The 24109-nt window shown below is 41.3% G+C and overlaps 1 protein-coding gene across 1 annotated transcript; it reads right to left on the bottom strand.

Moving 5' to 3' along the window:
* Nucleotide 1: 1 nt before the first annotated feature.
* On the bottom strand, nucleotides 2-23889 carry fbxo18 (F-box DNA helicase 1). The gene is made up of 22 exons (XM_049566702.1): nucleotides 23754-23889; nucleotides 23445-23520; nucleotides 22041-22208; nucleotides 21343-21932; nucleotides 21025-21161; nucleotides 19202-19349; nucleotides 18915-19096; nucleotides 18092-18166; nucleotides 17876-17967; nucleotides 16700-16868; nucleotides 15697-15916; nucleotides 15512-15599; nucleotides 15327-15422; nucleotides 15070-15206; nucleotides 11675-11771; nucleotides 9341-9507; nucleotides 8762-8834; nucleotides 6674-6871; nucleotides 6386-6511; nucleotides 6025-6131; nucleotides 732-866; nucleotides 2-397 (listed from the first exon to the last, which is right to left on the bottom strand). Exons 2-22 carry the CDS (start codon nucleotides 23461-23463, stop codon nucleotides 239-241), a joined length of 3183 nt encoding a protein of 1060 aa, XP_049422659.1. The 5' UTR covers nucleotides 23464-23520; nucleotides 23754-23889; the 3' UTR covers nucleotides 2-238.
* Between the last annotated feature and the right edge of the window lie 220 nt (nucleotides 23890-24109).

Raw genomic sequence — 24109 nt, 5'->3', positions numbered from 1 at the left:
GTTTTACAAGTCTGCCAGCAGTTTTCTTTTTATACGTTTGTACTCAAACACAATCACACCGTGCTCTCCAGTAAAACCTCCTACTGATGGCCACTGGGAGCTGTTAGTCGCCTTTCTTAAGGACATCTGGACTGGATATCACAACAAATTCCCTTCATTACAGCACAGAAAAATGTGTCTGTTACAAAGAAAGTTGAAAGCATTTTCAAAAATAAAAACAGTCTGTTGTAGTGTTGCTTTAAAAAAGCCCTAGGAGCATCATGTGATGGACCTGCTGCAGTCTTCGAGGCACTGGAGCCATCGAGAGTACCTCATCAGTCATGAGGAAAGCAGTTGGACCGATGCGGGTCCATACGCATCGTTCGCACAACGGGCCACCCACAGATACACCGTCAGACTGGACAAAGACAAAGAGGGAGAGTTAAAAATCATCGCAAGTCATGTCTCTGGGGGTGTTACAGCCCTTCTGCTTTAATGTTTCTGACTGTCAAAATGCTACCTGGTTAATTCAATTCAATTTTATTTATAAAGCCCAATATCACAAATCACAATTTGCCTTACAGGGCTTTACAGCATACGACATCCCTCTGTCCTTTGGACCCTCACAGTGGATAAGGAAAAACTCCCCATAACTAATGAAGGCTAACATTAAATGTCCATCACGGAAATTGTGCTGTACTTCATATAATATTTGGAGGCATCAGAATATCAGAATATTGATGTGTTCTTACACATTTCATCGTTTGTTTGCACATGATGAAGGCTGAGCCGGGTGTAGTGCAGTTGGGACAGTCTTTGACACAGCATGGGAGCGCGATTCTGTCTTTCAACAAGGTGCTGGGCATCTCCGACTTCAGAAAGTATTCCTGGAGACGACAGGAAGTTATCACATTTGAATACAATTTAGAGAGGTAAGGTTTCTCACAACTTTTCCAAAGTTAAAACATGACCAATCCTTCAAGATCTCCTCCACTAAAAAACTGTTTATGTCTTTGTCCCCTAAAATGTCAGACCTTTGCTTTGTCTCAAATCGAGTACTTCTGTACTTACACTTAAAATTTTGAGTGCATAAGTGCGTTCACACTGACAAGTATGGAAAAATGCAGTGCACTATGATTACCCGGCCAAGAAGTTGAGCGTGGAACTATGGACACTTCTCGCCCTCAATGGTCGCCATCTTGGCTATGTAGCGGAAGGGGACGGACCACTTTTCAAACTGGAAACAGCAGCCGAGGACGGTGCGACCGTGAACGTCGCTGCATTGTACAAATACATGTGTTTTTTCACTAAGCACCACTATACTGTTGTCGGGTATAAGCCAGCGGTATGTTTACTGGGTTAATTTAGCAGTCTGTAATGATTTGGTGCCACGAACGATAACGCGAATGCTAATGCTAGTTTGCTAACTAGCTAATTTGCGGTCATCATTTCCGGTGAGTGCACAGCGGTTTGAGACAACACTACCCTGTCAAAATTCACGCACTACGCCAATGAGTACATAGTGCACATAGTATACTACATGGAAGTGTACTAACGGGAGTATGTGATTTGAGACACAGCACAGCACTAACCTCACTTTGGTCTGTGCAAAGTTTGCCAACAGAGACGTGTTTCTACGGCGCTCCTAAAGTCTCGTGATTATCTTGCGCACACCAGTTAATGATCTTGTGGGAAAAAGTTATTAACTTGTGTTAATAATCCCACTTCCATAGTGAGATTAGGTATGTCACTACTACGGAAGCTAATCACTGTCAAATCTGAAACTGCCGGCAAAGGAACTGAAATCCTCCAATGTAGAGCAACTAACTACACTTAATGTAAAAATGTCAGACAGACAGACTACATCCTTCTTCTAACGTGAACTACCGTGATGCAGTCTGCTCTCCAGTAGCCAGACCAATCTCCTCCCTTTGTTGTAGCGCTGGACAAAGTGAAGCCTAGTAGAAGCAGCAATGGTGTGTGGGTCAGAGGTTTAGATACAGAAGGGAGAAAAAGCAGATGTGCTTTCAGCCCCCCCACAGCAGAGTATTTAAAACACAGAGTCATGCTGCCAGTAGCTACAAATATTTCTACTGTGTTATCATCTCTGTTTAGACTCAAGCCTGAAGGATCCAATTCTATGTATTCTATATTCCAAATAATTCTTGGTCTTTGGGAAGAATAGGGTTCAGTCTGAGGCCGAGCAGCTGTGTTGGTGGCATGACGGCTTCACAAATGAGGCAGCTCTGGCTCAGGAGGTAGAAGAGGTCGTCCACTAATTGGTCCCTGGCTCCTCTGTTCTGCATGTTCTGAGCCTCTGTAAAGAGAGTGGAGCCAGCTGGTCCCACTGTGCTTTCAGAACACCCTCACTGAGACGGATGCACTCCAGAGTAGGGGTGTAACTTGAGAGATTTTTGTTTTGGTATGTATTATGAAATATACAGCTTAAATTGTGTGAAAAATAATGCCCCAGCACTGAACAAGGCAGCCCACGTGATGCAACGGTCAACATGCTGTCTGCCCCTCCCACCCCCAGACCAAAATATTCTGCTCCAGTGAGACACTCAAATAATTTTAAGGAGCTTTTTTGGTTTTATATGCAGCTAATAAGACACTCAGGTATACCTTCGTCTTGAATGCAAGTCTTTAACGGCTGATAATGCAACATTTCCTTCCCACTAAACTATGTGGTTCCAGCATGTTTAATTTATCCACAGGCTCAGGCGCCAACAACAGCAATACATTCATGTCAACTGTATGAAAACAATTCGAACAAGAAAAGAGAAGTCCAACTGTGAAGTGTACACAAATTCAGCTTTAGTTTAGTCCTTCCTTTCTTTGTTTTTCTTTCTTCTTTTTATAGTGTGGCTTGATAGACTCCATCTGCTCACTATTTGTTACAAGCTGAGATCAGCTGGCAACAAGTCCACACTTTATAAAAGCACTTAGTCTAATCTGGCCTCCATGAAACCTGTTGGTGGAGAAACATTAAAGCAAGTTGTTGTTGACTTACTGCTTCTGCTGTGGCTTTGCTGTGGTTTGGATCACTGAGAACTAGGGTTGCACAATTCCAGGGAAGTTTCAAAGTTGGAAACTTTCCGTGGGAATTAACGGGAATATAGCAAAAATTTACAAAATTGAAGGTTGATTGCCTTAACAGGGAACTTAAATATAGTTGGGGGAAATATATTGTAGCATAATCTTGGCTAAAACAACCAGATTTAATGCACGGCAGCACTTGAATATCTATGCTATTCCTCAATCACATAGACACAGCACATTGCTTACTGCAGGGCTATTGAGGCCACACACCCTACATGCACTGTGCATTCCTCCATCACATGCACTGATGATTTCTACAACCCTGGAGTATTGAGGCCACACTTTAGGCACAGAAGTATTGAAGGCACACATTTGAGCTTGCAGACTACATAAAGTCAAGTAAGTTTTGATAATATTATGGGGTAAATATATTTGATCTATGGTATTAATGTTTAACTCGCAAATATTAAATGAAAATGTATTCATACAGTAGCTAGCTAGCTGGTAAGTTAGGTGCCAAACGTAAGTTAGCTAGCACCATTTCACTGACCATTTAAAGAGGCTAGCTCAATATGGTAGCCTGGTTCCAGACCATAGACCCCGCCCACTCAACTGAGTAGGCTTGCATCTCTGGTCTGACATACTTCAATGAATTTGCGATTTATCTCGTCCAAACGATGGACAGACCAATGAATGCCGGGAGTGGGGGCGGGCCTAGCGATTAGCCAATCAGCGCCACGCTGATGTCAAGCTGTACGCCGGTGGGTAACTGGTGAGGATAGCAACAATGGCGACCGCTACAGATCCTACAGACCACATTAATGATGCTATCGAGGTATTTCGCCACTACTCGCGTTAATGGAGGACCAAATTAAGGAAGCTGCTAAACTGGATTTAACGGTGATGCAGCTGGGCGTGCACGACAACGGAGATATTTTAAACGGGCAATGCTCGCTTGTTTTCGGCACCCCTGAGGCATGGATACTAATGACGTCAGATTCTGGGTGAGTCGTTGATCTCTACTGATTGGTTAGGGAAAAAATCAAATTCCCTCCCCCTTGTAAATCGCCTTCAATGAAAGCCATGTCAGACTGAAGGTTCTGGGAGCTTCAGTCTGACACTCAGGCTATCAATATGGTGCTAGCTACATCAAATGTGATGCTGTTTCTTCTGCCTCCTGCAAGACGGTTTTCTGTAACCATACAAGAATTTATACATCAATTGTAAAATATTTTGAAGAGTATTCCAGCTGTTTAGCTAACTATATATCTGTACATGCCATTGAATTAGTGTTTTTAAAAGCTTTTTTGTTATCTTATTTTCCAGAAAAATGCCACGTTTGCCGTCCGATGTGTGGAGGCAGTTTCCAAAATTCCCCAGCTTAACTTCCCATGGAAAATTTCTGGAAATTTACCGTACATTTTCCGCCCCTTTGCAACCCTACTTAGAACAAAACCTTTAAAGTACTTCCCTAAACAAGAGCACTCCATTAAGCTCTTCTGTCCTGGTTTATTAACAGTGACATCGATAGGTTTTCATTCTTGTGACTCCTTGGACGCTACAGTTGGTCAGTTGAGTGGGTCACAGGGAATAAGAGTGGGTCCTAGGGATGTGCGATTATGGCCAAAATGGCAATTTTTTTTTTTTCGGATCAATATAAAGATCACGATTATTTGTTACCATTATTCATTAATCTTAGGCATAAAATATTTCACATGTAAATAAACAGAACACTTCCTCCACTTCTATATTGTGCTACAATCCTGCTAATTAACAAATCTTTGCATCAAAATAAGATTTCTTCACCTGAGTTCAGTGGATCTCCGTGAAGCGCATATCAGTAAAGTTGTAGCTAAAATATAACCCAACTAAAAATAATTACGCAACCACAAGGAAACATTGGCCAAATGTGATTGCTTGGATTATTTCAGTCTGTCTTTGGGAGCTGGATGGATACACTGATGTGGTGCACAGTGTCAGTGTTATGGATGTCTGAGTTGACACTGGACAAGAATGGAGATCAACTGAGGTAACACAAGGTAGGCTTAGTGACGTTAATCCAAATAACGGATCCCAAAAAGTGGAGGCTGGCTGTTAGTTTAGGAAGCACTTAATTTAATATGCAGCAGTTTGCTATGAGTGGAGCACACATTTTAAATATCGCAGTAGATCACGTTCATTTAATTGTGGAAAGCTAAAATCTTGATCAAGATTAATATATTACACCTGAGGTAATATCCTACATATCCATGAAATCAGGTACCTACTATTAACTTAAAAATATCATCTAGAACAGAAGGTGCTGTAAAAACATACTGCTCCATAATTCCTGACAATGGCTGAAATATTTAAGTTCAGATCATATCAGACTACACCCATACTGAAATCAAGTATTTTTCAAGTATCAGTGTTTACAGTTAAACTGTAAAATATGGACATTTTTTACTGCCTAATATCATTTATGCAGTGTTGGTCAGGCTGTAGTTATTGCAGTAGGCTTATTTCAGCAACCTGACCTCACTGCCTCACTGACGTCATTCAACCCACGCTTCATATATATATATATATATGTATCACAAATGACACTAATGGCCTTTAACACCCTTGTAAAAGTGTGAGATATGGGACTTTCAGAACCACAACGTCATCCTGCTTCTCTTTATCACTGCCATAATATCCTGATAGCTACATGAGAAGATGGCCTAAAAAACTATCAGAGTAATGGAGGTGGTAAGAGGTCATCTTTATAAAAGTTAACGTATCAAGAGGAAGGACTGGGTGATAAGATGAGAGGAAATGGAAATAAAAGCATGAAAAAATAATGTGATATGATGCTGAAATTTTGCCTTAGCTGTAAATATGTGCAGATGTTTGTGCATCATTGCATTACAAGAATAAAAGACTTAACAGTGGCTGTTTGAATTTGAACATGTAGTGGTCAAGTGCAAACATAGATGAACCTGCAGAGGCATTCAGGACAAGAAGTGTGTGAGTCTGTCTTACCCCAGCCACTGTGAGAATGCGGCGGACGGTCTTAGTGATGATCAGTGACGTTCTGGCACGAGTCACCGCCACATACAGCAGGTTCCACTCATCGTCAGAGACATCACCTGAGCAGGGAAGAGACATATTTAAAGTGTGCAAATATTATCCACTTTTTTTAATTGCCTTCAAATCTGCAATAAGCGAATATCGGTTGGTATACCGGCCTGGCTATTTATCAGTCTAGCTAAGCCCTCCCTCAAAATACAAGTGTTAATAAGATGCTGGAAACAGATACAGTTCCTCCTGTATAGGGTTGCTGAGAGAGTAGCTTTTTGGCAGACAAAAAAAAAAAAATAAGTCTTTGACCAAAGAAGCATACCAAATCTGAATTCTGGATTGAAGTGCAGATTGTGCTTTGAGGCTGGAACCTTAGCAAAGTCATCGGTGATCATCACAGCATCAAACTCCAGACCTTTGGCCTTGTGTACTGTTCCCACTATGAAGTCTGGAACAAAACAGGAAACATCAGTAACAAGAGAGTCAAGTGCTTTATACAGTTTTTAACCACTATATAAGAGCAGAAACAGAGAGCAAAAGCATTATTCTTAAAGAAAGTACAGATAATTTTTTGTCACTTGCTCTGCTGTTTGTGAGTTCATTCTATTACCCGCTCTGTGGAGGTCCTGCTCAAACGAACTTTCCAGGCGCTTCACCAGTTCAGGGATGCGCTTTCCGTATTTTTCAACGATGCTGAGTTTGCCCTCCAGCTCTGCGTCCCCGGTCTGTGTGAGGTACTTTTTAAAGGCCCAGTAGGGACTTTCGTGTTTTTTTCTGGCGAAGAAGCGAATCAATGGATCTTTGATGACTGAAGGCAGAGCAAAATCAACATTAATGTCAAAGGATTAGATTTTATCTTATCTTTTTAAAAGGATGAGTTTCACCCTTACTCCTTGTTTTCAAGTGCCACGTTGCCCCACAGAGTTACAAGGGGTAGTAGTTGAAATTGTCACCTACGAAATGGGTCAATGGTTCAACCCTTCAAGACCCTGATTTTCATCAGTATCATCACTGATGGCGTTTGCATAACCAGACGCCATTATAGCAATAATGGTATCATCCCAATGACATTTGCCATTTAGCTGATAGAGATTGAAAAGCATGGACAGTCCTGATTCATTCATAACTTATGTTTCACGCTTTCAATACATCAAACAAGTCATCAAATAATAACACTGCATCATTACAAGGCCACTAATGCTGGTCTGTAAGCTAACGTTAGCAATCAGTGCTCCTAAACTGCCAGTCTGTACTGATATTAGAGGAGCAGTAACAAGTGAAGTAACTTTACTGCTTGACTTAAATTAAATTTCGGATGTCATGTGTCATCTTACTATATAATGACGAAAACTCTGTCTGTGTGTCTGTTCGACGTTTTTCTCCTCACTGACTTGGTCAATCCATGTGAAATTTGGCACAGTGGTAGAGGGTCATGGGAGGATGCGAATGAAGCGATATTACATCAATTGGCCAAAGGGGTGCACTATAGCAACCGATTGAAATTGCAAACTGTGAATAGGTATATCTCATGCCCTGTATGTCGTAGAGACATGAAACTTTGCACAGAGATGCCTCTCCCCATGAGGAACAAATTAGCTTTTTTCCGCCGTTTTGAATTTTTTGAAAAACACTTCAAATCGATCTCTTCCTAGGAAGTTTGACCGATCTGCATGAAACTCTGTGAACATAATCTAGGGACCAATATCTAAAGTTCCCTCTTGGCAAAAGTTGGAAAACTTACTAAAACTGAGCTTCTATAAGGCAATGAATATTGCGGAGGGCGTGGCTCATCACATAAAGGTGTATAACATCTCAAGGGTTTCACCGATCACCACGCAACTTTGTAGGCATATGACCACACATAATCTGAGGGGACCCCTCCATTTTTGACCCGATCAAACAAAATGGGGGCGCTAGAGAGCTAATTTCTTATCTAGGCCTAACTGCCATATCGATTTTTACTAAACTTGGTAGATATGTAGAACAGGACGCCTCAAGGTGACTAGAGAAATTTAACTCTAATTGGCAACTGGGTGGCGCTATAACAACAGAAAAATGCTTAAAAATGGCTAAAATGCGACCGCTCGCTGTGGCTCCCCCTGTGGCCGAATGTTGGTTGTTTTTTTTTTCCTAATTTTTGGTATGGTAAGCTGTACATAATCACAGAAACTGTCAGTGTGTCATTCTGTCAGTCAGTCATTCTGTCTGTCCCACGTTTTTTTCTACTCACTGACGTGGTCAATCTATGTGAAACTGCACATAGGCATTGAGGATTGGCATAGGTAGAAGGTGACAAAGCTACCAATGGGTATGGACTAGTATGTCTAAATGTAGGACTGCAAATAAATCAGCAGTAACAATAACATTAGCTTGCTAGTTACCCATTGAGACATCAGCATAGTAGCAGTTTTGTTTGTCATACCCATTGTAGAAAAGGACCACAATACATTGAGATGACATTACACTATGAGATGATTTCACATAACACTCCATTTGGATTGTAACTCTGAAAAACATCTGCTCAGAGGACCATGCAGCACCAACATTTCACCCTACCCCTCTATCCCAACAACAATCCAGACACCCTACCCGTAGAGACATGAATGCACAAAACGGAGAGTAAGTGCTAAGTGGTATGGGGTGAGTGAAGGGGTGAATCAAGATTGAGCCAAAGGGTAAATATATGTATGAATCTCACATCTTGGATTTCCTCCTCCTTCCATCAGTTGCCAGATGTCCAGGATCCTAGACAGACCGTAACCATAAACACCCTGAAGGAAAAGGTAGAGTTGTAAAATTCAGACTTCTCATGTGTACCTCGTCATCTTTCTTCCTGACTGAAAACGATTCCACTGATGTGATTATTGTTGTATTTCAAGTTGTGGGGTGATAACAACAATAACTGTGGTAAATTATTTGGTTCGTTATTTGAATTGCTATTGTTATACACTACTCTTTACTAGAAAAAAAATAATATTATTACTGCCTGCCAGTTACAATGCCTGTAACCTTGTGTGTCTTCATGATAGAAAATACAGTTGTGGTGAAAATGCAGTAATGTAATTTTGTGAACTTACTGGACTGTTCTAGCTGCTCTGTCATTATGTGCAGTTTACTGATGATTATTTATCAATAATCTCATTGTGTTAATATTTTGTTAAAGGCACCAACTGTAAACCCAAAAATACCGTTGCAATATCTCTAATGGTACTACTACTGGTAAAAAAATATCTTGATATTTGATTTTCTCCATATCGCCCAGTGCTAATACACTCACTCCTATGAAGTGGATCCGGCAGCTCGCGTTGCAATCTGTGAGCCGGACGGCTTCGCTGAACACGCCAAGATTGCATCTTGACAAGATGGCCATCTTCCCTCGGCCAAGACTGACACCCGTCATCATAGCTGCTCTAATCCTCTCTGCTGTCTCGTCACACACACCACCTGTGGATGGACATGTAGCACACACAGACATACTAACCAAACAGTGAAATCCAATATGTTCATCTTACAAATTCCATGTAGGGTTGGGTTGGTATGGAGGGGAAAAAAAAAAAAAAAAAAAAAAAAAAACTGTCCAGTTTTTGTGAAAAGCTGCATCAAGTCGGTAATACTTGACTTAGACTTTGTGAGTCCCGGGTAGCGGGAAAGGGACGGGCAATCCTCACTAGGCCTGTCACAATAACAAATTTTGCTGAACGATAAATTGTCCCAGAAATTATTGCGATAAACGATAATATTGCCGTTTTGATACCATTTTTCAACTAATATAATAATAATGGTATAATAATGCAAGTACACCCTTTTAAAGATAAATAAACTTTTATTTCTTAAGAATATTTAAAATTGGAATTGTATTATGAAAAAAGACATTGTAAATATCCAAAATAAATAATCAAAACAACCAAAAACAATAAATAAAATGGACCCTTGTCTTTCACGTTGTTGTACAGTTGTGGAATTGCCATTTGTGACACGTATGTTTTCCCTGGCAATTTGTACTGCTGGTCAAATGTTTGTAACATTTGTCGAAATGCCGGCTTTTCGACAGTGTTAAAGGGCTGCATCTCTTTGGCAATGTAGCGAACTACACCGTCTGTGAGTGCGCACCATTTGGCACTGTCACGTTTATATTTTGTTTGCTTCATAAACGCCCCAGTGATGGTGGACTGTCGGGAAGACGTTGACGGCCCCTCTGCCTCTTTGGTAGACGTTTTTTTTCCCAGCTGGGAAAACTGCAACAGGTGGTTGTGTTTGAGGTGAAGGTGCATGTTTGTCGTGTTGCCGCTTTTAGCATAAACTGTTTTGAAACAAATGCGACATACCGGCTCATTTACGTTCTGTGGTTCACCGCGGTCATTTGGCTTAAATCCAAAGTGTTCCCACATGTCAGCTGTTGCTTTCGGCTTAGAAACCAATTCCATTGTTATTTATTCCTCCAAATCTCTCCCTCTACTCCTCACGTGCCTCTCATGCTGCAGTCTGTGGTGCGCCTGGTGCCCTGCCTCCCCACACAGAGACAGAGTGAGTGACAGGAGAGTTCACTCCTCATTACGCTAAGGAACCGAGAGGAGTCAGTCGAGACGGATGCAGCGAAGTTAACTCATTATCCAGTGTCTTTGGTAAAAGAAAAATTATCGAGCCCGGCAAACTTATCGAGGTCATTTTTAATTATCGTGCAATTAATTGATTTATTGATTATCGCGACAGGCCTAATCCTCGCTGATGTATTACATCCTTTGCATGGTGAGTATGAATTATTACCATCAGGACGGAGGTAAAGAGTGCTGCCTCTTAGGACTTCCCATGCCCAGAGGTCCTTTATACCTTTTAGCATTACTCTGATAAATAGAATGGGTGAACCTGGGTGATGCTATGTGGCCGCTTTGGTTGTATCGTCTGTTGTATCATTTGATGGATGTTTAAATTTTCTTTATTGTAATGTCCAATGTTATGAATTGTCTGAGAGTTCTGTCTGCAGTGTCAAGTGTTTGTGTTGTGGTGTCTTCATTGTAATGTTTTATGTAGGCTATCTTTTTCTGTTTTCTCTGACGGCCACAGACACAAGAAAAATTTCCGAAAGGACAATAAACAATATCTATCAATCTATCGATCTAATACCAGATTTTTGCCACTTGGGTAGGCAACTGACTCATTTAAAATAAAAAACGACCTTAGGACAACAGAGTGACAGTTACACGTTGTTTCTTTTATTCCTTACAAATAAATTTTGCAGCTTACTCAATCAGTGCAAACAAGGGTTGCCTCCTTTGTCTGGCTCAAAGCCAAAGTGTTGCCATAGTGGCGCATTCTTTGATTTATTCGAGACTAAACTGTCCGCAATTATCGACTCCCCAGGCTACAGTAGAGGCGCATGCGCACTCGCACCTCCTAGCTCAGTTCCCACCCCACCCCCCCCTCTCTTGCTCGCTGTGCGCTTGGCGAAGAGGCAGACACAGGTGCTCACAGACTCAGGCGTACTATAAGCGAAGGAGTGTCCACAGGCATTCGGGCTTCCAACCCTACTTCCATGGCATCAAAAGCATTTACATTTTTGACAAACATTGTATTTCTAAAGTCGACAAAATTATTAAAAGTTTGCAGTGTTTACCTTTTTGTTTTCCTCCCACCAGAATCTTCTCCACTCCCTTGCACACTTTAAGGATGGTGGCGCCCACGTAGGCGATCTCAGCACCGAACCGAAAGCTCTGAACAAAGACAGCAGCAGCATGGAGGTTACTTTTCTCTGATTAACACTAAACTGCCGAGAGTTAAACACAAGAGTATGATGAGGAGTCACCTCCAAATGAATAGAGCCAGATGTGGAGGTGAAGGAACACACAGATTTAAATGCACACAATATGTCTGAATAGGAGTGGATAGAGAAGTGCTCTACAGATGTAATATGCTGGAGTGTCATTAACATGTTGCCACTTCTTGTTTCTCATTGTCTTTTGCCAGTTTGTCATGAATATGTTTTGAGCTCTGGCACCACAGTTACAACCATTTTTGAGTCACGTAAACAGGAAGTGTTGGTATAGCTGTGGGCTAGAGCTGCTTTTGGTGGATCTGCAGTAGTTAAAGTCAAGCTGCATCACCCATGAGCAGTTCTTGTTTACACTGAACTGAATTTATTTTTAAAGTGAAGAAAAAAATCAAAATTTGGTGATTACGTGGCAAGACATTAAAAGGACATTGTGTAACATTTTCAGGTGTTTATTGGCAAAAATTGATGTCTGCATTCATAAATATGTCATCACTGGTGTACTATTACCTCCACAAATAATCTGACTTATTCTCGTAAAAGGAGAATTTCGGATTTGTTTGTACATTGTGCGGTAAGTCGTCTGGGGGGTTCCATTACGTTTCGCCATCTTGAGAATACACCCGCCAGCAAGGGACATACAGCACCGCCTTCGGCGTTTTCGTTGAGAGCCAGGCCAGCACTGCGTGACTGAGGAGCTGAAGGAGAGGAGCAAGAGGCGCTTCGCTACTACCCTGGCAAATCTGAAACAAAGTCCCACTCTTTGAGCATAATGCAGGATCATGCATATGCAGCATCATGGGAGACGGAATCCTTGTCGCCAAGAAAGCGCAAAAGGGAATAGAAAAGGCAATGTGACCGGTGAATTAAAAAAACGAAGGCCCACATCGGGGTAGCCTTTCCCAGGTAGAGAGAGCTGCTGAGGGAGAATGGTAATGCAATCACAGGCCAGCGCCGCTGTTGGCTGTTAGCCGCTCTTAGCGGCCAGTTGCTAACAGCCTCATCCCTCTCCTCGCATCACTGCGCCACTGTTAGCCGCTGTTAGCGCTGGCCTGTGATTGTATTACCTTTCTCCTTCAGCAGCTCTCTCCACCTGGGAAAGGCAACCCCAATGCTGACCCTTGTTTTTTTAATTCGCCGGTCAAGCTGCCTTTTTGATTCCCTTTTGCACTTTCTTGGCGACAAGGATTCCGTCTCCCGTGATGCTGCATAATACATGATCCTGCATTATGCTCAAAGAGTGGGACTTTGTTATGCGGCAGTAGTGCCGCTGGCCACTAACAGCTGTTAGCGGCGCAGTAATGCGAGGAGAGGGATGAGGTGTGTGAGGTTGAGCCACTTGTCAGTTGTCAAAGGACAAGACGTGATTGGTTTGTTTCAATTTACATCCGCCCCAACAGTCCTACGTTTTGATAGCCCTAATTTAGACTGGCCAATATGATGGTGAGGAGGGGGTTTGTCAACTCGCGTTGCCTGTGCCTGTGTAGGAGCCTGAATGAATACTCCATGAAGTATCGGATGACATGGTTTCATCAGTGTTATCATAGCTTTTTGGTACACAGCGGCTACCGTTGTTGCAATACATGTTTGAAACAGTGAGGCGCTAGAGTGCGCCATCTGTTTGAATACAATATATGATTTCAACGTTAGATGGGAGAAATTCCTACACACTGTGGCTTTAAGTTAACTGAGGCACTTTTTGAAACTGGTTTTAACTTGACTTTTGGACTTTTATCCTGAATCAACATTGTTGATGCTACTATTACTGGACAGAGTAAGCTAAGCAGATTCCAGGTGTGTGCATGTTCTCATTTGGCCAACTTATGACACAATTTTTTATCTTAAACTATGGAGGGGAAAACAATGAGTTGGCATGTCCCTTTTCTGATTTTTTTGTGTGCTCTGTACAGACAGTATTATGGAGTTTTGTTTTTTTTTTTGATAGCCCTAATTTAGACTGGCCAATATGACTTAAAACTAATATCGCAACACGTTTAGGCTACATCTCAGTTAGGGTTGCAGCAGTATGACATTTTCATGGTATGATAAACATCTCAGAAAATAGTGTGGTATCACAATATACAATATTAAACAAACTATTATGATTATCAGTTACAATGATCCTTAATGGAATAAAAACAGAAGGGTTTTTCTTGGTTGAACAAACACCTTATAACTTTAACTGAAACCATTTTTCTCTCGCTAAATTGAAGATCAGATTCTCCTGCCTGTTTCATTTTTTTTTCCAATACCATAGATAGTTATCATACAGTGTACTGTCATTGCCTGTCATTATCATTGTCATACCACTGTATACTTTGAAATGGGTATGCCGCTGCAATACACATACATGATATAGATCTTGATATTTTGAAATACTGTACTACTGAAGTACAAAACTATTAAATGATCTACAGTTACAGTGAAGTTCAATGAAGTAGCTACTGCCGTATAATAAAGTTTAATAAAGTAGTTAGATAAAATATTGTTAAAATACAGTTAAATAAAATACTGTTATAATACAGTTGAATAAAGTATTCTTATAATTTAATAAATAAAAGCGGGACTACTGGTGCTTTTATTTTGAAGCACCTGGCTTGTCTCTAGCCCAAAGCGTTGGGATTTTTGCTGTGAACTTGACGCTTCCAGTCAACATATAGATGTTAGCAGTTAGCAAATAGCGATATAGCAGAAAGTTAAACCATTACCACTGTGCCTCACTGAGATGGAAACTAACAGCCCTCCAGTTCATATATTAACAGTAGTCGCACTAGTGTTCCATGGTTGCAAAATGTGACTAAATAGTCACAACCTGGAGCCCTGCGGATATAAAAACACGATCCTCGCCTCAAACACTATCTCAGGAGAAAGTGATCTGGATGAGCGGAGGAGTGTGTGCGATGTATAATGGTTGTAAGTCTTTCTTTTTGTGCGTCTGTCTGTGAGAGTGAGGGAACCGAAATGCCGAAGCGAGTCTTATGCCAATGGCTTTAAAAAAAAAAAAAAAAAAAAAAAAAGTGAAATGTGGCTTGCCCCTGTGGAGCTGTGATGTAATATGCAACACTTGGAGTGCAATATGACAAAGAGTGAGGCATGCCCAGAGCCAAAATCTCCAAAAACTGCCAAACTGAAACTTTGGATTTGAATAAAGTCGTGGTATAAATCTGATTTCTTTAGGTAAGAGATTTATCATCTGTCTCTGTGGGAATGTTACCTCTATATGTGTGTGTAATCGTGCATACCTGTGTCAGGTAGTAGATGTGTGTGTGACCAACAAGGTTCAGGGCATTGACAGCTCCTCTGAAGGTGTAGATCTGCTGATGAGGATCTCCAACCAGGATTTTCCCACAGTCCTGGGACAGTAGTATATCCATGATGGCTAAGAGGGAGGAAGGGAGGGAAGAAGGAAGACGCCATCACCATCATAAAATCAAGGAAAAATTATCACCGTTATGCTTTCCACTATCCTGCAGGGCTGTGACAGTTATCACATCATTACCTGGAGTGCAGTCCTGGGCCTCGTCGATCAAAAGGACGTCGTATTGGTGAGACAAGCAAGGCTTCGGCTCTTGGAGCTGCCATAACTTCAGGTAACCTGGAAATGAGGAGTTCAGTTTATCACCTGTGCAGCATTCCCTCCAACATTAGAACTGAATTACTTAAATTCATTTGCAGTTGGCGTACCATCATGGACCATGTTGAAGCCTTCTTCTTTTGTCACATTCAGATCCTTCATTTTGTTCCAGATCATTTGTGCGTCGAGGACAAACACCTAGAATCGCACAATAACAAACAAGTTTGAATGAGACTTTGCAGTGCTCGTGCTTATTTTTTATTCACAAATCAGGTACGCCGTTTTCATACTGTACCGCTCTTTCACTGTCGTCTATAATCTCCCTGAGGCCGTCCTTGCTCTTGCGGGACCAGGGGACATGAGTGATGTTGATAGTCGTGTCTGTTGAAGCCATGAAGGTGTTGAGAGTTGTGGTCACTATTTTGGCCTTTGCAAAGCCACCGTGACCTTCAGGCAGAACAGAGCTGATGGCGAATGGTTTCAGGTTGGAGATTAGCTTCTTACGTTGATGGTATCTGCGGCAAGAAGGACCACATAAGCACGACAGGTGATGTGGTTTGAGAATAAAAACAACTGATGCACACTGCAGTTCAAAGGTTTTGAATCTCCTACCATTGAGTTACATTATGATTCATTCATTCATTTGGTGTCTGAATTATACTGATTTTATCTGTTAAAACAGCCATTATTCAAGGAAAGAAGAAAAACATCAATAAAATGAGCGGCAGAGTACCTCATTAAAAAAGGGTTAAGGTTGTTTTACTGCTGCACTTGTGAGTCACCATGGACACATCCACAGATGTATCAGATAACACTTAAGTTCAGTTGTTAAGCAGAAGTGCAGTTTGTTATTTTGGTGGTCACACACGTCAGCATGGAAAGTTTTGTGGGCTGCAGATATTAGTTATTCAGATTAGGTTGACATGAAGTCTTTTACTTTAAATGCTTATCATTGATGTAATTCCTCAAATGATGGCATTTAGAAACATTACTGATTAACATGTAAGTTTGAGAGTCACCCTCCTCCATCTCTGGGATACTTCAAGTTCTCTTGGTTATTTCAGAATTTGTCTCAACAACTGGCACAAAATGTTTATCCAATTTCTTTTGATTTGTCAGACATGCCCCTAAAAATGAAGTGAGCAGTCAAACTTGTGTGTACATGAACAGAAAGCCAAGTGTCAAAATACAGAAAGTCTATGTCACCCTCTTTATACCCACAATATGTATTTATAAACACAAAACTCAACATCTATGACAGCCACTAGGAGCATCTGACAGGAAACTTAGGTTCTCACCTAATACCAACTTCTCTGAAAGCCATCGAGTGGATAGTCTTGCAGGACACATTGCGGGGGAAGCGTCGCTGCGCCTCAAGGGCCACTGACTTGTTGAAGGCCACATACAGGAAACGGAGGTGCGGCCACTGCTCGGCGTACTTCACCAACGTGGTCGTCTTCCCTGTACCTGTGGCAAACAGCGTGATCATTAAGCAAAGACACTATGGCCTCTGATCTGCGTGGCTGGTCCACATCATACTTTACACAGCAACACTGTTAAAAACTGATCTCTAACATTTCTCTCTGTTAGCATCAGAGTACAACATTTATAAACACACACTACTGCAACGTTTAACTGAATTTAGGAGTTTGAAAGACAGAATGTAACCAAATTTCTGATATGAGGAAATGAAACAACACATTTCACATTGTATTACAAAACCTATTCTTCAATAACTTCAGTAACTACAATTACTTAACACTCTGGGTCTCTGAACAAGAAAATAATTATCTAGTGAAAGGGTTCCCCCTGGTGATGTTTCACACACTTTACATTTAGACTAGTCCTCCCGTTACACACAGACATTGCATGTGGATGAGGGCTATGGAGTCATAACAGTGTCATAAATAAGATCAATACTACATTCACAATGCACACGGGCAAGTTAAGGTCACAACTACTTCCTGTTGTCCGTGCTAAATAAACTCCCACCAAAGCGAAACTCATGTGAGCAGTCACTGCTCAGCTTTGCCCTTTGCCCAACAGCTTGGCCCTTTAAGGAAAAGCAAGAATAGGGCAAAGAATAAGGCGAATTAAAAAAACACCAGAAAAAGTCAATTTAATGTATTGTTAAATATACACAAAAATAAATTAACAATTAAATATGAAAATAAATCAAAATGCTTTTAATAATTATTTGACATTATTATGGCACTCCTATGACTAAATACAGGCCTGCAGTGGAAGGCTAAAAGTGTAATTCAATTATTTCTATGTTCAAATGTAAATGCTGTGGGTCTGAGTCAGGGTAAATATTAAGAGTGTGTGTGTAAATTTTACACTGATATTCATCCTTGACTTTAACTCAGTGTTATTTTTTTATTTTATTATTTTATTTTAGTGTGTTCTTGACGGAGTAAAATTATTTTACAGACCATGGATGGCTATGGTGCCATGAGCAGCTGTCACTGTACCTGCAAAAGCCACGATCTTGACCACATGGTCTTCCTGGATGTTGTGGCTGAGGATATGCTGCTGTTCACGTGTGAGCTGAATCTGAGGCCGCCTAGCAGAAACACAAAAGTACGACTGGTAAAAAGCTAAAACTCCCCAGATATCCATGACTTCAGTTCAGTTTCTGTTAATGAAGGGTCACATGATCAGGGAAACGCATGCATTCAGGTCCTCACCCACTCTGACTGGAGTCGACAGGAAAGGCGCCACTCTCCATGAGGTTAAGTACGTAGTAGATGTTGTAATGCAACCTGGAGAGACACAAAAAATGAATTGTAGAGAGGCTGACAAGAAAAATGTGGGAATTGAAAGAGATAGATTATATTGATAGATTTTTTGTAAGTGAGGTTGTATGAGGTACTTCTCCATAGTCCATGTGTTACCTACAGGAGAAGCTGGCAGGAGTACCACCACTTAACCTAAGCAACATATTGCAGTGGAAGGAGCAGCAGCAAACCTTATTTTAGCCAAGTAAAATATCAGTTGAAGTGTACGTTATATTTAGAATATTTTCACCGCTTTAGGTTGCCAAAAACATTGACATTTGAAAGTGTAAGTTTAGATTTAAAGTTGCACGATAACACAAACAAACATCTGACTGAGGCAGCAGTCCTGTGTTCTGTGAGGCAAAATTATTTTTGTCAAAGGAGTCTTGTGGCTTTGAAGTGAGCACAGATGGAAACAATGGCTTCAATTTCCCTGTGGGAAAAGCTGTCTGATGGTAAAGTGATAAAAAATATTCAAACTATAGTGTACACTTGAATGAAACTCTTTCTTTTGGGTGGGTCTTTTTCTTAGTGTCTAAATTATGTTCTGCTGCTGCCTCCGTCCACAGCAGTACATTGCTTTGCTCCTGTGGCTGTACTCTTGACTGCTTCTCCAAACTGTGGGTGAGCCGACCCCACTCTGCTGTAGGTCATACACTGTCTGTTGATGCGCGCCTCAAACAACCCCACTTCAAAACATTCCAACTATCAGTTTAAAACTTGCAGCCCTTACCTGTTACTAATCTTAATGTTACTCCTCTTTAAAGCGAGCAACATCATGGCCATGTGGCTGAGGTACTCTGTGATGCCGGTGTGTGACATGCAGCCGGTGAGCAGAGACACCAAGGACTGCACGTCACCAACATTCTCACTTAGGATCAGTATGACAGCCATGGCTGCGTACGGGTTGGGACCCTGGAAGTTGGACACAAATGACATCAAGACCTTCAATTCTGATCTAAGTTCCATAGTGGTCGTGTACACACAGCACTGGTGTATTTGTGTGTGTGTGAGTGATACCTCATTGCCAAGGTTATGGTACTTCTGAATGTCAGGAATACATAATCTGATTGAGGCCTCAGCCTGAGGAAAAAGGCGATGCTTCTTAACACACTCCAAAACGTCATCCGGCCTCACCCGCTCTCCGACCTTATGCTGAGCCATTAAACTGAACAAAACACAGACAGAGGAGATAATTAACACAGTGCACATTCTAAAATCTATGCTTACCAGCATTCACATACTTTTATTCATGGTCATTTTATGTATTTATGTTGTCATTTCAATGAAACTGATCTGCAGTGACACAACGACACCAAGATCAGAAAATAACTTTAAATATCAAAGAATATACTAACGACAGTTGTCAGGACATCACACTGGATCCAAATACTAAGCAGCTTTCTGCTGCTATAATTGGTTGGCTTAGTCTGAGCTTTTGCTTTGGAGGTTTAATGTCTGTTATTTATCTGAAAGTGACAAGTTCCATATTTGTCTCCTCTGTCAACCTTCTACCACTTTGTCTTCTTTAAATTACAACTAGGGATGCTCAATATATCAATGGCAGATACACTGACTGATGCATTGGCCGATAATTAAGAAAACTAAATAACTGTTCTTATTATTGGAATTTCAGATGAATTCCATCCAATACTTGAGAGCCTGATGTAGACTAGGGTCTTAAAACTTGGTTCTGAATGGATATTTTTGTCTCTCTGTCTCCAGCTTCACGCACACACAGTAGAACAGAGGTCATGGCGGAGAGAACAAACTTGGAATTATATTTTACTCATATACATTTTAATGATTGTTATCCATAAGTGCCATAAATCTGTCAGTACGGGAGATAGTATGAGGGCTGCTGAGTAAACCATCCCACAGCTGCAACATGAGCACTTTCTCAAACAAGCAGAACATAAACTTGCAGTGTGACGTCTTCAACCGCTCGCTCTGAAGTCAACTCCCCGTCTCTTTTTTATTATGAACGAGCTTAAAATGTAGACTCATTACATGGAGAGTTGAGCCAAATTAGCCATGCGTTAAAATTAGTTAAACAAAGTTGTTTGGAAAAACGTCATTTGAACTCTGTTGAGGCTAAAAACAGAGTTCAAATGACGTTTTTCCAAACAACTTTTATGTCGGGGCTTCAGGACACTTGGATCACTACGGACGAGCAGTCTGGAGATATTTTGTGGTTTCAATTATGTGTTTTTGGACGTTTGAATCTGAGGCACCTTAAGCCTCCATTAGGTGGAGTTTTTTTGCTACCCCCTCTCCCCTGGGATCTCCGCAAGTGATGTGAGGACTCTCAAACTTCACCTGAGCCTCCCTTGGCATATGGGTGAGTAGATAATGGCTGAATTTTCATTTTTCGGTGCACTATCCCTTTAAAGGCCCTGAAATGCCATACCGATGCATCTCTAATACAAAACATTACAGAGACTCACTTTTTATGTATGTACTGTTACAGAAATATTCCCTCATTAAAGGTATACATTGCAGAAAATGTAAGACTCATATGAAAGAAATCTTTCTAAATCACCACTCAGGACTCACTAGAACTGTTTGGCAGGGTATGCATCTACAGAAACTCTGCCCTCTGCCTCTATTTTCTCATTTCTTGTCATTTTGCTGTGTTCAGGACACTCCTGGGCACAGCACACATGTGAAGTTGGGACTTAAAAGGGAGTAACCAGGTGCCAGACCACAAGCAGCACACATCCAAGAGGAAGCTCAAGATGGCATCTGGGTTTGGGTTTGACTTTCACTTTCACGGGTGACAACAAACAGTTAGTGACAATACCTGCATAGTATACAGTACCTATAAGAAAATGCAGACTTACGCAACAAGGTATCGTATGCTGTGCTGTGATGATGCTGGATCCATTATGCTGCTGTTCTCCAGGATGGAGAGGATCTCCAGCATTGTTACCTTCTCCCTCATCATATAGCGGAAGTACTGTTTTTTGTAGGGGACAAACTGCAAAATGGAACACACAACATCCACAACAACTATGTTAATTTGGTGAACTTCAATTTACCACTAAGTTTGAGTAGGACTATACGGTTAATCTCTCAAACATACTGCTACCTGACTTCAACATTAGCCCCCTCACCCAGCTGCTGATATATACTTAATGTAAATCTGTGGTTTGTTTAACCTTGGTGTCCTCGACGATGTTCCTCCAGTGATGGCAGACACGGCTAACACTGCGGTAGAGGTCCTGGGCAGGGACAAGGCACAGTATTTGTCTCAGCACCTCCTCTGGAAGGTCATCCATGCAGCCCTGCGGCACCAGCAGGGCCTTGCTGCTGCCCAGGAGTCCATAGTAGGAATCAGGGAGGGCCTCCACCTCCTCTTCCTCATTGAGAATATCACATTGGTCAAATTCATCATCGTCCCCAAACATCTCTGCTGTCAGTCCTTCCAAATGATCCACCACTTCCTCCTTCTTTGTTTCAGGCTGTGACAGCATCTCAGCAGCTAAAAGGCTCATATCGTCAACCTCGTCCTCCTCTGCTTCGGGTTCTGCCGCCAATACAGCAGCTAGCAGGCTGACATCGTCATCCTCCTCGTCTAATTTCACATCCTTTGGCCCTTCACTAGGAAAAAGTTCTTCATTGAGTCTATTTGTGCAAGTGGAAGAGCAGGTCTGGGAGGATTTGTGCGGACTGGAGCTGATGACTCCTGTCACAGAGAAGAAGTTGTTGATGCCTCTCTGTTGGCCGGCAGGACTTCCTGGGACAGATGCTGATAGTTTACAGAGGGAGAGTGGATGAACGAAGATTCCATTTCTTACGTGAATTTTAGGACATGCTACAAAATATGGATGTATAGCACAGGTTTAGAGCAGATTACCACACTTCCGTCGCTTGGTGGGTGTCCTGGGGTAAAGCCCCCGGTTGGGGTCGCGATTGCCCTGCACATGGTTGACAATGAGGGGCTGGGTGAGGGCATTAGCGCCCTCTGCATGTTGTCCCAGATCATCACACTCCTCTGCAGTCAAATGCCTCCTTTTGGCCTTTCCTGGAAAACAACAATCATCAAACCACAGTATTAGGATTGTCTTTATGCAGTGCTAGACAATTTTTACTTTTCCTTTCTGTAATGGTCTGTACTAAGGATAGACCGATACATCGGCCGGCCGATATATCTGGCCAATATTTGAGTTTTTTACTTGTATCGGCATTGGCCGATACGCGCATGGGTTCGTGGATTTATTTTTCCCTGGCACTTTTTTTCATTTGAAAGTATGTGGTTAAGTCGAACAAAGCTGTTGAATCCTACTGTGTACAGTAGTTGTTGTTTTATTTATGCTTCAGCTTAAAAATGTGTTTATTTTATAAAGACATTACTGGAAGATTTAAGAGCACTGAACTCTTTTTTTTTATTTGAATGTATAATAATAATAATATTCTACCTGTTCTACCTCAACTTTCCATCTTGTTTTAGTATTTTTTACTGTTCAATAAATGTTTCTTATTTTAAACTTGAGACCTGTAATATTTGTTATCATTGTGTCATTTTTTTGATGTAAATTGAGGGAGCAAAAGCAGTATCGGTCCCTAAATGTCGGCTCAAGAAAATCGGCAGTCCATAATCGGTCATTGGCTAAGGGTGATGGAAAAAATTTGGTATCGGCATCGGCCCTAAAAAATCCATATCGGTCTATCCCTAGTCTGTACACTTTTAGTCTTAAATATGCTTGAGTTTGGGGCGTTGGTGGATTAGTGGGTAGAGCAGGCGCCCCATGTACAAGGCTGTTGCCGCAGCGGCCCAGGTTCGAATCCAGCCTGTGGCCATTTGCTGCACGTCACCCCCCCCGCTCCCCTTCACACTTACCTGTCCTATCCATTAAAGGCAAAATGCCCAAAAAAGTATCTTTAAAATGTACTTGAGCTAGACAAACATGCAAGTTTTGTACTGTGCATTATCATTTTGACTTTTAACAGCCAGTCATATCCTTAATTGGTTCTTCCTTCTTTACTTCACTGATTTATTTTTCCTTAAGCACCACACCAAACTTGTCCTTTTATGTCAATGACAGTTTTCAAAATTACCATTAATAAGTACAGTTTAGTGTTACCATCCGTTAACCTTATTGAGTTCACATGCCAATGTTCTATTCAAACTTCACTAAATACTATTTTATGCAGAGTATACATGTATGAAGTTATTTTAACAGTTATGTCTCCCGCTGCTGACACACGCAGCACGTTCAGTTCCTCAACTTTTAACTCACCTTTAACAGCCTTAACTCACCTTTAACAGCCATCTCCATCGTTGTGTCCAGCTCATTCGTATCTCAGTCACAAATCTAACGTTAGGTCACTTGGCGCTACAGAGAGAGAATATGTCTGAGTCTGCTGTGGGCAAAGTCCATCTTAAGTTAAGCAGAAATACCATCGTCGTAGTTTGCACAAAAATTCAGATATGAACCGTCGTCGCTAACCTTTAGTGTTAATAACTGCTAGCTTATTTGTACTTATGCTAACATTAACTACGTCTCACTTGAGTTTGTAAGCACGAACTTTTTCGAAACTTAAATGTAGCAGCTCTATATTAACTTACTGACGCTGACATTTTTGTCGTAGTTTTCGCGTGAATAAAGGCGTCGGAGTTAGCTTGTAATAATTTGAGGAAAGGTTTTCAACTGTTTGTGTTGGTCAAGAAGCCACATGATTGGCCGGCGCTTCTTCTTCGTGTAATGTTATTGGTGGTTGACATACCAGCTTAAAGAGGCATTATCGCCACCTACTGGACTGAAGTAAGAAGTGAGCAGTTTTTAACAAAGTTTGCAAATCAAGTATTAAATGTTTAATTTCTATACAAATCTGCGATGAAGCTGAGGTGTGTAAAATGTGTTAATATTTTAATGACGATAACAAAGTGAAAGGTGCAGTAATGAAAACATACAACCAGGGTTT

Source organism: Epinephelus fuscoguttatus, linkage group LG22 (genome assembly GCF_011397635.1).
Source record: "Epinephelus fuscoguttatus linkage group LG22, E.fuscoguttatus.final_Chr_v1".
Classification (NCBI taxonomy): domain Eukaryota; kingdom Metazoa; phylum Chordata; class Actinopteri; order Perciformes; family Serranidae; genus Epinephelus; species Epinephelus fuscoguttatus.
Note: the sequence above shows the minus strand (reverse complement) of the source record. Positions and strands in the feature narration are given on the sequence as shown.